A 13,520-nucleotide genomic window follows, 5' to 3' on the forward strand; every position below is an offset into this window, starting at 1 on the left:
TGCTGCTCTTTAATTATTATTTGTTATTTAAAAGTGTTTACTTAACCAACAATGCAGTTAAGAAAAATAAGTGTTAAGGTCTACACTACACCTGTTGTATTTGGCGCATGTGACAAACACAATTTGATTTGACCTTCCCAATATTGAGTTGCACCCCATTTTACCCTCAGAACAGCCTCAATTCGTTGGGGCATGGACTCCACAAGGTGTTGAAAGCATTCCACAAGGATGCTGGCCCATGCTGACTCGAAGGCTTCCCACTGTTGTGTCATGTTGGCTGGATGTCATTTGCATCCAGTGTTCAAAGGCACTTCAATATTTTGTGTTGCTAATTCACCCTATGAATGGCACACATACACAATCCATGTCTCAATTGTCTCAAGGCTTAACAATCCTTCTTTAACCCGTCTCCTCCCCTTCATCTACACTAATTGAAGTGGATATAACAGGTGACATCAATAAGGGACCATAGCTTTCACCTGGTCAGTCCATGTCATGTGTTCCTAATTTTTTGTACACTGTGTATATTCCAATGTCTGGGCCTTGCACTTCCAACGCTCTTAGTTGTTGCGGAAATTGAAAGTCTATCTTCAATGTGGCTTTGATCTAGAAGCTATCAAATGGAATGGTTACTTTCTATGTTAGAGTGGAATGGTTTTTTTCCTGATGTATTCTGAGGTAGCTCCTCTCTGAGAACCTCTTCCCGCAGTGCGTACAGGCGAACGGCCTCTCTCCCGTGTGGACCTTCAGGTGCCTCTTCAGTTTGTCCTGGCGGGAGAACCTCTTCTCACACTGGGGGCAGCTGTAAGGTTTCTCCCCTGTGTGGACCCTCTGGTGCCGCTTCAGGGTGCCAGCCTCGGTGAAGCGCATGTGGCACTGGGTGCAGCTGAATGGTTTCTCTCCTGTGTGGACCCTCTGGTGGGTCTCCACCTTCTGGGGGCAGCTGAAGCCTTTGTTACAGAACATGCAGAGGAACCGTTTCTCTTTACTATTGCCTGATGTTGCTCCCCCTCCCCAAGCCTGGGTTTTATCTCTGTTTGAGTTCAATACCTGATCGAAAAGGATGTGGCCGTGTGAATCAGAAGACCCCATCGACGTGGACACGGGGTTGTGCTCTCTGAGCGTGTGTAAAGGGGAGTGGGTCGCAACATTTGGATTTGTCTCTAAGCTTTCCCTGTAGTCTAAGAAATCTCTGCCCTGCGAGTGGCCTTCTCTTAGGTGATCTGCATTCCATGTGGGAGGGACATCACCCTCCAATTTCACAGTCACTTCATCTATGACCAGCCCCTCCCCTTCCTTATCTAAGTACCCTTCAGAGTATACGCTACTACTGTACTGGTTCCAGTCCCCTATAGACAGATCTGCCTGTGTCTCTAAACCCAAGGGCATGTTGAGGTCCTCTGGGTCCTCTGTAGTGTAAGAACAAGTAGGATCATCACCACCAGTATCTAACGTGTCTCCATCCCCAAGGGAATGAACAGGCCTCTGGCTCTGGTGAAATACCGGTAAATAGTCTGAGCTGGAAGCAGGAGGACAGACCAGTCTCCCCAGACCGGGGTCTGATATGTGGTCATGTCCTGTATGTAAGAGACTGTGAGTTACAGTTAAAGTCTTCGTGTCCGTCTTTGACTTGAGGACGGCGGTCAGCGTTCCACTGACCTCCGTGATGCTGCGTCGAGTCCTGGGCTGCGCTGCGGCGGTGGTAGGGTCCTCGACTCCAGTCTGGATGTCTCTCCTGTGCCGTGGGTCCTCCTCTCCTTCAGACCCCTCTAGCTTCACCCCAGGACCTGCAGCATCTGCAGACTAACAAGAAGAGAGAAGGTTATTACCGGTACATGAGTAGAATTGGATAACAATGTCTTAGGGAAGTCTCACAAGCTCCCCTATGGTAGATGTACATGTGAATGGCTGAAGGGTGCCTTTCCGAAATGAATGGGCCACATTTGATTTACAAAGTAACTGTAATGCAACACTAAATGAAGCCAGGGCTCTCCAACCTTGTCCTTTGAGAGATACCCTTCTGTAGGTTCACGCCAACCCCAAATCTAAGTAACCTGATTCAGCTTATTGACCAGCTAATTATTAGAATCCGGTGCGCTAGATTAGGGTTGGAGTGAAAACCTACAGGACTGCAGCCACCCAGGAACAATGTTGGAGAGCCCTGCACTGACCTCTATCACGATAACATGCTGGGTTGAGGTTCCACTCCCCTCATCAACTGTAATTGGTTGGTCATCTCTCCATGTATTGTGTCCCACTGGCTTCACAAAGCCCCTGTGACCTCCAGTGAGATGTCCTTCACCTGAGAGCAAGATCGGGGAAAAGAGGTGGTTAGGTTAACTACTGTGGTATAGACCTCTTTCTGTGTTTGCAAACAATGCCACAAAGGCGATGCGTGCAATTTGATTACTGAACACGTGGGAGTTTTCAGAATACACAAACATACAATTATGAAATATGTAAATATTTTTACTTCACACTACTTTTGTATCATAATTGGATTTTAAGCCTTGTATGAATGTCCTGTTTAAAGGCCCAGTGAAGTCAAAAATAATATTTTTCTTTGTTATATATATATATATATATCAGTCAACATTTTGGACACCTACTCATTCAAGGGTTTTTTCTTTATTTTTACTATTTAATAGTGAAGACTATGAAATAACACATATGGAAACATGTAGTAACCAAAAAAAGGGTTCAACAAATCAAAATGTTTTATTTGGGATTCTTCAAAGTACCCACCCTTTGCCTTGAAAGCTTTGCACACTCTTGGCATTCTCTCAACCAGCTTCATGAGGTAGTCACCTGGAATGCATTTAAATTGTGCCGTTAAGTTCATTTCTGGAATGTATTTCCTTCTTAATGTGTTTGAGCCAATGCGTTGTGTTGTGACAAGGTAGGGGTGGGTATACAGAAGATGGTCTTTTACCAAAAAAATAGGACTAAGTCCATATTACGGCAAGAACAGCTCAAATACACAAAGAGAAACAACAGTCTTTAAGACATGAAGGTCAGTCAACCTGGAAAATTAAGAACTTTGAACGTTTCTTCAGGTGCAGTCGCAAGAATCCTCAAGTGCTATAATGAAACTGGCTCTCATGAGGACTGCCACAGGAAAGGAAGACGCAGAGTCACCTCAGAGGATAAGTCCCGCAGAGGATAAGTTCATTACAGTTACCAGCCGAAAGAAATTCTTCACAGAGTTCAACAGACATCTCCACATCAACTGTACAGAGGAGAGCGTGTGAATCAGGCCTTCATGGTCAAATTGCTGCAAAGAAACCACTACTAAAGGACACCAATAATAAGACACTTGCTTGGGCCAATAAACACGAGCAATGGACATTAGACCAGTGGAAATCTGTCCTTTGATCTGACGATTCAAAATGTGAGATTTTTGGTTCCAAACGCCATGTCTTTGTGAGAAGCAGAGTAGGTGAATGGATGATCTCCGCATGTGTAGTTCCCACCGTGAAGCACAGAGGAGGTGGTGTGATGGTGCTTTGCTGGTGACACGGTCTGTGATTTATTTAGAATAAGGCACACTTAACCAGCATGGCTACCACAGCATTCTGCAGCAATACACCATCCCATCTGGTTTGCGCTTAGTGGGACTATCATTTGTTTTTCAACAGGATCATGACCCAAAACACACCTCCAGGCTGTGTAAGGGCTATTTGACCAAGAAGGAGAGTGATGGAGTGCTGCATCAGATGACCTGGCCTCCACAATCCCCCGACCTCAATCCAATTGAGATGGTTTGGGATGAGTTGTACTGCAGTGTGACGGAAAAGCAGCCAACAAGTGCTCAGCATATGTGGGAACTCCCAAGACTGTTTGAAAATAATTATTAATGAAGCTGGTTGAGAGAATGCCAATAGGGTGCAAGGCTGTTTAAATCAAAATATATTTTTTGATTTAACACTTTTTTGGTTACTACATGATTCCATAGTTTGTCTTCACTATTATTCCACAATGTAGAAAATAGTCAAAATAAAGAAAAACCCTTGAATGAGTAGGTGTCCAAACCTTTGACTGGTACTGTATATCCACACTGAGGTTAGAATGGTACTGTAAATTTGTGAAAATTATGATAATCCCTTTTAGTGTAAGAGCTGTTTGAAAAGACCGTCTGAAATGTTCAGCCTGTTTTGGTGGGATGGAGTTTTGGCCTGCCTGGTAACATTAGTCAAAGTAAAGATTAACCCATTTTGAAAGTAATATTGTTTTTGTGCATCTCTGGGCAATATTCTATCCATTCCCTGCATCTTTTCATGTGTATCTGAGCTATTGCCATTCAAGCAGGCAGGAATTCGACCAGTATGATTTTGCGTTGCAATAAAGCCGCTGTTACTCCACTGGAAGTTAATAGGAGATTAGATTTAGATTGCGAAATCTTATATCATGCATGTCAGATTTCAATACTGTCAGATGTAAACGCGGGAGGTTGTCTTCGCTCAAATTTGTAATTTAACAGAGGGTCTACCAAATGTATCCTATTTGTCTGCCTCTTCAGTTCTGTGTGCATTGCATGGTGCTGATGTTTATGTCAGACTCCACTCTGAGGCACAACGATCTGCAGGTTTAACAAAGTGAGACTGTAGAATCCTAAAATTATAGTGCAGTTTGTTTAGGCGATTTTACAGTTTACTAACTACTTCACATGATATTGACTTTGGTATTATTGTGTGTAGCTACATTTACTAGCTAGCTACCTAGCTAGCCAGCCCATAGAGAGAGCATTGCATTTTGAGTTTTGTAGTCCACTTGAGCTGTAACAGATTTCCACAAGGATTTTCACATGTTGCTACCAATCTTATTATAATGGAAAAATGAAGCATTTGTTCACAAATATTGTTCTCACATATTAAATTATAGAAATGACTGGTTTTGGGTGGATTTTTCCTTTAGACCAATCTGAAGTGGAGTTCCAAACCGCTTTGCCAATAACACATTTTCTGTTTCTCTCCCCACTCCGACAGTCCTGGCAAAATCCTTGCTTGAGAAATTGCTCTTTGCTAAGAATCTATTATTTTTTATAATTTCAAATTAAAACAATCACAGCAAGGTACTTAATTGTTACCCAGAAATGATTTGATATTAAGATAACGGCGGCATTGGACCTTTTTAATGTAATGGTTGTCTCATTACACTTTTTCAAAACACTTCAAACAGTAAAAATGGCTCTTTGGCTAACTTTACTACAGCAGATGTCAATGAGCGTTAGCATTCTAGCTAACAAGTGATGCATCCAAAATAGATATTTTACAAAGATATCTACCAAATATATTATTAGTGTCTGGTCAAACTATAATATAAACATTGTAAGCATCCCCAAAATATATTTTGGTTACAACAACTATGAACGTTTATTCGTGGCAGCGGCGCTAACTGCTTTAATTCTTTATCCAAAAGTATCGCGCATCTGGTTAGAATACGATAGTGTCTTTGCGCAAGATGGGTAGCTAAGTAATAATGGGAATTTTTCGATACTATCCAAAAACTGACCAAGACCCAATTATTGGTAAGATATCTGAACACATGGGAAACCGGGCGACAGCAGCCTCGGCCTTCTGCAAAATGTACCTCTTGCCATTCCTCTGTATCGCTCGAGGATCTTGGCACTACTGTGACGGCGCTCCCGTGCCACCTTCAGTTCCAGTAGCTGTAGCTTCCTCCGCAATGACCTGTTTTCTTTCTGGCTTTGAGTTATTTCCATACGAAACACTGCATAGTCGTCGTCTACGAGTTTACAGATCTCTGCCACGGCTGTATTCGCTAGAACCTCCATAATGGAGGCTATTTGAGTGTGAAAAACCATATCGTTACAGTTAGCCATTCTTAGCAGCTAGCTAAATACCATTACCTAGATAACATATATCAACAAGTGCTTTCTCAAACACGAATTAAACACCACTTGGGGGTAAATATGTGATGCTGGGAAGTTAAATAAGTCATATTTTGAGTTCCCCGGTGTTAACAAACGCCTAAATAACTAAAACGTTAAGTGGCTAAATTATTATTGGTCACTGTTCACTTCCGTTTAAGGATCTTATTGGTTGGCTTCATAGTTAAAGGGTGCGGTTAAATTAAAAAAAAGGATGCGCGCTGTTCTTTGATTTACGGTACTGCTTATTACACATCACATTTCATATGATCAGTATCTTTCAAACGCAGAGCAAACTTGTTTATAAAGAACAGTGTGTTAGCAAGAATATTGTAGAATACAATTAATTACTTGATTCCATCTACATCACATCAGTAAGGTAAATATTCAGCTGGGCCGTATTAATTTGTTTTTTATTATATTCACTACGCCGATTCTGTTGCAAAACGTTTCTCAAATGGAAGCAAATGGAACGAAACGGAGGGACCTACATGGACTGTAAAAAGAATGGGGACATACCTGCATTTGTCCATTAGAAAGTCTCGTTTTATTTGCACAACTGTTTGGACTAATGATTACAACCCTGTCCTTGTTCTAGCCTAGGTTTACTGTCTCTAAAAACGGTGACATGGTGACTGAAGTACATCAGTATAAAAACAGCCAACAGTGTGTGGCTGAGTAAGTCAATTGCTTAGTGGCAATGTTTGCTACAGCCATGGGGGATTCATAGCAATAATACACACAACAAATATGGGAGATTTACAGTACATGGGACATTTTGATTTTCAAAACACTTGGACCATAGTAATAACTAGCTTTTGCTTGGATTGTATAAAAAAAACATACGAGACATGTAAGCTATGCCTTCTAAGGTATTTCCAAGCACTTGCATACCACTGTCTGACATCATTGAAGCACGCGAACGTCACACTTATTGAGAATGAATCAAAGTCTGCCGCCAGGAGGAGAAAGGGGAAAACCTGAAGGAGGGGGAGTAGGAGAGGAGGAATGATTGATAGAATCACTGCTATTTCATTATTAAATGGAGATCTCTCAACAATTATTCTCATTCGCATTGCTAGTAGTTCGTGACAAATATCAAAACTAAGCAGGGCTTGGCTTGGTTAAAACCCAGGATGGGAGACCAAAGGCATAGCTGTATTTAATTAAACTGTCCAGTAGGAAGTGCTACCCATCCTTAACCATAAACTCATACCTGAACATGTATATACAAATATTGTATTTTTCTTATAGTAATTGTCCGTTTTTTTATATGACATAAAAACAATGTGAAACTATAAGAGAAGCATTGATTTTGTAGAGGTTGCATTATCAGAGCATACAGTGCCTTCAGAAACTATTCATACTCCTTGACTTATTCCACATCTTGTTGTGTTACACCCTGAATTCAAAATGTATTAAAGTTATTTTTTTCCTCACCCATCTACACACAATAACCCATAATAGCAAAGTGAAAACATGTTTTTAGAATTGTTTCAAATGTATTTAAAATTAAATACAGATATGTCATTTACATAAGAATTCACATCTCTCAGTCAATTCATATTAGAATCATCTTTGGCAGTCATTACAGCAGAGTCTTTCTGGGTAAGTCTCTAAAGCCGTGCTCACATTGGCAGTTTGAAATTAATCAAATCACATTTCTTTGCATATCCATTAGAATCTGTTATATTTCCTGTATTCTGAACAGCCAAAAAGCACATGGAATCTGATATTTCAAGCCACATTTCGTAGGTGGTTTGAAGTCAGTCCGATACAAATCTGATTCCTGGCCATTTAATAGTTCAGACACGTCACATCTGATTACTTTCCCTCAAATGGTTTTTAGACTGTTATTCGGCATATCTTGTTGCTTGCTGGCTGCTCTGACAATTTGACAAACACATGTGGTATGTTAGCTAACTAGCTTGATCATTGTTTACATACAAATAAGTGAATGTGCTAAAAAGCTAAACAGCTATGTAAACTAGCTAGTTGACTGCTGGGGCTCGCCAAAAAAGGACTTGTTTTGAAAGTTGGATCATCTTATCCTTTGAGGCTTTAAATGTGTTCTTACACTATGATTTTGAACATTCAAAACAACTGGGAAACGTCCTTGGCAAGCATTGTTGTCACCTTAGCTTGCTACATCAGCACAGGCACCACCACCAATCAACCTACACCACTGCACATACACCCGTTGTTACTATGACAACTAGTGTAGCCATGTCAGCAAATGACTGCTGTCTGAACACACACACATCCAATTTGGTCAATTGTAACTTGCTGTTTGGACAGTCAGTAGTTGAAAACGGATTTGAAAAACAAAACTGATTTGAGCGTTAAAGGCATGGTTTGTACAATATTTGCACATTATTCTTTAACAAACTCTTCAACCAAGTTGTTGATTTAAGTCCAAACTAACTAGGCCACTCAGGAACATTCAATGTTGTTTTGGTAAGCAACTCCAGTGTATATTTGGCCTTGGGTTGTAGGTTGTCTTGCTGAAAGGTACATTTGTCTCCAAATGTCTGTTGGAAAGCAGACTGAACCAGGTGTTCCTCTAGGATTTTTCCTGTGCTTAGCTCTTCCGTTTCTTTTTATCAACAAAAAAACTCTGACAAGCATACACATAACATAATGCAGCTACCAACATGCTTGAAAATATGAAGAGTGGTACTCAGTGATGGGTTGTTGGATTTTCCCCAAATATAACGCTTTGTATTCAGGACAAAAAGTTAATTTCTTTGCCACATTTTTAGCAGTTTTACTTATTTTCCTTATTGCAAACAGGATGCATGTTTTGGAATATTTTTATTCTGCACAGGCATCCTTTTCACTCTGTCAATTAAGTTAGTATTGTGGAGTAACTACAATGTTGTTGATCCATCCTCAGTTTTCTCATATCACAGCCATTAAATTCTTAACCGTTTTAAAGTTGGAATCATGGTGAAATCCCTGAGCGGTTTCCTTCCTCTCCGGCAACTGAGTTAGGAAGGACGCCTGTATCTTTGTATTGACTGGGTGTATTGATACACCATCCAAAGTGTAATTAATAACTGCACAATGCTCAAAGGAATACTGCTTTTTACATTTTTACCCATCTACCAATAGTTGCCTTTATTTGCAAGGTATTGGAAAACCTCCTTGGTCTGGTCTTTGTGGTTGAATCTGTGTCTGAAATTCATTGCTCGATTGAGAGACCTAAACAAATAATTGTGTGGGGTACAGAGATGAGGGTGTCAGTCAAAAATCATGTTTAACACTATTACTGCACACAGAGTGAGTCCATGCAACATGTGACTTGTTAAGCACATGTTTACTCCTGAAGTTATTTAGCCATAACAAAAAGGGTTGAATACTTATTGACGGAAGACATTTCATCTTTTAATTTAATTAATTTATAAAAATGTGTATACATAGTTCCACTTTGACATTGTGGTTTATTGTGTGTAAGGCAAGTGACAAAAAAATCAATTTTAAATTCAGGCTGTAACACAACAAAATGTGGAAAAAGTCAAGGATTGTGTATACTTTCTGAAAGCAATGTAAGAAACTCTTTACTGTACACACAGAAACATATAATAAAATGTTAATCACAGGCAAGCCAAACTCTAACACTGTGATTCAAGTACCTAATGATATGGAGAAAATTGAGTTTATTAAAATGGCCATATGTGTTTATTCTATAAGGGCACGATGCAGACACAGGAGGCAAATGGTTTGAGTCTCTGATATTTATTATAATCCAAGGTGTAGGCATGAGAATGGTCATCGACAGGCAAAAGATCAAAACCAGGTCAGAGTCCAGAAGGTACAGAACGGCAGGCAGAATGGTCAGGTAGGTGGGTTCAGAGTCAATGCAGGCAAGGGTCAAAACCGGGAGAACTAGCAAAAACAGAGTGAAGGAAAAATCAGGAGAACAGGTGAAAAGACCACACTGGTTGACTTGCCAGGTCTTCTTGTTTGTCAACAGAAAAGCAGGGAACACAGGAATAAGTACCAAGGGACTAATGGGAAAACAGGTGACACCTGAAGGTGGGTGGAGACAATCACAAAGACAGGTGAAACAGATCAGGGTGTGACAGATTCAATAAGTAAGTATCATGTTCTGGTTTGACTGATGAGGGTTCCTCAGTTCCTGCAATTATACAAAAATAACCAAGTCAGTCAGCACAGAGTCAATTTTGTATTTAATTTCAACAAAATGGTTGCTCGGTTGAGGGACCTTACAAATTGAGGAACCTCAATCTACTTGTCACAAGTTATTATACTTCTCTCACTGGTAACCCTTGACATTTTCTGTAAATTATGGTACCCTCGCTTTAAAGAAATACATTTTAGAATACTTTAAAAAAGGTTCAACATTATGTTACACACAGCTTCACTACTTTATCCCAAGTAAACATGAATTAAGGCACATTCATCTCATTATAAAACACTAGCATCAAACAACAGGACAAGGTTGTCACTTTTCATCAGTGAAGCATTTTTACAGACACCATCTCACCAACCATCACCATATAATTGACTCTGCCTCATCACACTCATTCTTTCCTCAGTTCACCTCATCCAGTTCTCTATACATCCAAAATAATTAAACAAAAAAACTAGTACTACATATTACACTATTCATGGGCTGTGTGCATTTTCTGCTGGAATATCACAAGGTTGCTCCTCTCTGAGAACCTCTTCCCGCAATGCATACAGGTGAACAGCCTTTCTCCTGTGTGGACATACAGGTGCATGTGCAGCTGTTGCTGGTGTGAGAATCTCTTCTCACACTCGGCAGTTGTAGGGTTTCTCCTCTGTGTAAACCCTCTGGTGCCTCTTAAGGTGGTGCTGGAGGAAGCTGGAGGAAGAACCTCTTCTCACACTGGGGACAGGTGTTGGATTTCTTCCCTGTGTGCAACAATACCATTGTTGTCATCAATCGCTCACCAAGTGCCCTTTGAGTTACTCAATGAACTCAATGACACCTTGATAAACTCATTTTCTGACAATGGCTCACCGCTCTTTGTACTGGGTGACTTCAACCTCCCGACGCCTGCCTTCGACTAATTTCTTTACAACTCTTTCTTTCCCCTCCCTTTGACATCACCCTTTCCCAGTCCCCTCCCACTCAACAAGGCATGCAATACACTTGACCTCATATTTACTAGAGGCTGTTCACCTACAAATCTCAAGGCAACCCCCTTCCAGGTCTCGACTACTTTGTTTCCTTTTCTATCTCCCTCTCCTCCAACCCTAGTCACTTAGCCCCTACCTAGATGGTCATGCGCTGTCGCAATCTTCTCTCTCTCCCACAACTCACTCCTCTTCTATCATCTCTCCCTTCTGCTAAATCCTTCTCCCTCCTGACTCTTGATTCTGCCTCGTTGACCCTTACTATCCTCCCTTTCCGCATTCTATGACTCGCACGGTCCCTTTCCTTCTGCTCCGTGGCTGAGTGACTCATTGCGTGCTTAGAGAACAGATCTGCGGGCAGCTGAGCGAAAATAGAGGAAAACTAAACTTCCGGAGGACCTATCATCCTTTCACTTCCTCCTCTTACTCTGTATCCACTGCAAAAGCCACTTTATCACTCTAAATTTCAAGCTTCTGCATCTAACCCTAGGAAACTATTTTCCACCGTCTCCTCCCTCCTTAATTGTCCACCCCCTCCCTTGCTGTGGATAACTTTGTCAACCACTTTGAAATGAAGGTTGATGACATCCGCTCCTCATTCACTCAGTCTATTGAGTCCACTGGTCCCACTCACACAGAACTACTACCCTACTCCTTGACCTCTTTCTCCCCTCTCTCTCCAGATGAAATTCTGCGACTAGTGAGGTCCGGCCGCCCAACAACCTGCCCGCTCAAACTCCCTTCTCCAGACCATCTCTGGAGACCTCACTTCCCTCATCCCTGACCACTGGCTGTGTCCCCTCTTCACTTCAAAATGGCCAGAGTTGTCACATCCTCAAGAAACTGACACTCGACCCCTCAGACGTAAAACTACAGACCGGTATTCCTTATTTTCTTTCCAAAACACTAGTGTGCTGTCTCTGACGAACTCTCTCGCTGTCACTCAACCGAGACTGCTCTTCTCTGTGTCACGGAGGCTCTCTGCACTGCGAAAGCTGACTCTCTCTCCTCTGTTCTCCTCATCCTTGATCTATGCACTGTCTTCAACACCGTCTGGACGACACCGTCTGGACTACTCTCTGACAGCGGGGCTCGCCACTTGTGCCATCAAATCCTTATAAAGAACGCTGCAGCAGGCCTGGTGTTCAACCTTCACAAATTATCCCATGTCACACCACTCCTCTGCATACTCCACTGGTTTCCAGTCCAATATCGCATCCACTACAAGACCATGGTACTTGCCTATGGAGCCTTCAGGCTATGCTCAAACCCTACACCTCAACCCGAGTACTCTGTTCTGCCACCTCTGGTCTCTTGGCCCTCCCACCCCTACGGGAGGGCAGCAACCAATCAGCCCATTCCAAGCTCTTCTTTGTCCTGAAACCCAAATGGTGGAACCAGTACAGGGCTTAAAATGTAGTTTTTGGACCACAAGCCATAGTGACAGGTAGATTAAAAAAATGTACCAGGCACTCTGATTTTTTTCCATTACATTTAAAAAAAAAAATTTTATTTCACCTTTATTTAACCAGGTAGGCTAGTTGAGAACAAGTTCTCATTTGCAACTGCGACCTGGCCAAGATAAAGCAAAGCAGTTTGACACATACAACAACAGAGTTACACATGGAATAAACAAGCATACAATCAATAATACAGTAAAAAAGTCTATATACACAGCATGTGCTAATGAGGTAGGATAAGGTAGGTAAGGCAATAAATAGGCCATGGTGGCAAAGTAATTACAATATAGCAATTAAACACTGGAATGGTAGAATGTGCAGAAGATGAATGTGCAAGAAGAGATACTGGGGTGCAAAGGAGCGCAATAAATAAATACAGTATGGGGATGAGGTAGATTGGATGGGCTATTTACAGATGGGCTATGTACAGGTGCAGTGATCTGTGAGCTGCTCTGACAGCTGGTGCTTAAAGCTAGTGAGGGAGGTAAGAGTCTCCAGCTTTAGTGATTTTTGCAGTTCGTTCCAGTCATTGGCAGCAGTTAACTGGCAGGAAAGGCGGCCAAAGTAAGAATTAGCTTTGGGGGTGACCAGTGAGATATACCTTCTGGAGCGCGTGCTACGGGTGGGTGCTGCTATGGTGACCAGTGAGCTGAGATAAGGTTGGGCTGTACCTAGCAGAGACTTGTAAATGACCTGGAGCCAGTGGGTTTGGCGACGAATATGAAGCGAGGGCCAGCCAACGAGAGCATACAGTTCGCAGTGGTGGGTAGTATATGGGACTTTGGTGACAAAACGGATGGCACTGTGATAAACTGCATCCAATTTGTTGAGTAGAGTGTTGGAGGCTATTTTATAAATGACATCGCCGAAGTCGAGGATCGGTAGGATGGTCAGTTTTACAATGGTATGTTTGGCAGCATGAGTGAAGGATGTTTTTTTACGAAATAGGAAGCCAATTCTAGATTTAATTTTGGATTGGAGATGTTTGATATGAGTCTGGAAGGAGAGTTTACAGTCTAACCAGACACCTAGGTAATTGTAGT

General features: G+C 41.7%; 2 protein-coding genes across 2 annotated transcripts in view; both read right to left on the reverse strand.

Moving 5' to 3' along the window:
- LOC121841796 overlaps positions 1–13,520 on the reverse strand; it is a 314,557-nt gene that overhangs the window by 26,050 nt on the left and 274,987 nt on the right. The window lies entirely within an intron of this gene.
- LOC112231609 (Wilms tumor protein homolog) lies at positions 428–6,026 on the reverse strand. The gene is made up of 3 exons (XM_042311936.1): positions 5,590–6,026; positions 2,172–2,302; positions 428–1,803 (listed from the first exon to the last, which is right to left on the reverse strand). The coding sequence occupies exons 1-3, from the start codon at positions 5,840–5,842 to the stop codon at positions 637–639; spliced, it is 1,551 nt and encodes a 516-aa protein (XP_042167870.1). The 5' UTR covers positions 5,843–6,026; the 3' UTR covers positions 428–636.

The sequence above is a fragment of the Oncorhynchus tshawytscha genome, linkage group LG34, assembly GCF_018296145.1.
Source record: "Oncorhynchus tshawytscha isolate Ot180627B linkage group LG34, Otsh_v2.0, whole genome shotgun sequence".
In the NCBI taxonomy this organism is placed as follows: domain Eukaryota; kingdom Metazoa; phylum Chordata; class Actinopteri; order Salmoniformes; family Salmonidae; genus Oncorhynchus; species Oncorhynchus tshawytscha.

Coding starts and splice junctions, on each gene's coding strand:
- LOC112231609 (XM_042311936.1), bottom strand. CDS start 5,842: ATGGCTAACTGTAACGATATGGTTTTTCACACTCAAATAGCCTCCATT. Junction 2,303..5,589: donor ATACAGAGGAATGGCAAGAG/GTACATTTTGCA, acceptor TCTTGCTCTCAG/GTGAAGGACATCTCACTGGA. Junction 1,804..2,171: donor AGCATGTTATCGTGATAGAG/GTCAGTGCAGGG, acceptor TCTTCTTGTTAG/TCTGCAGATGCTGCAGGTCC.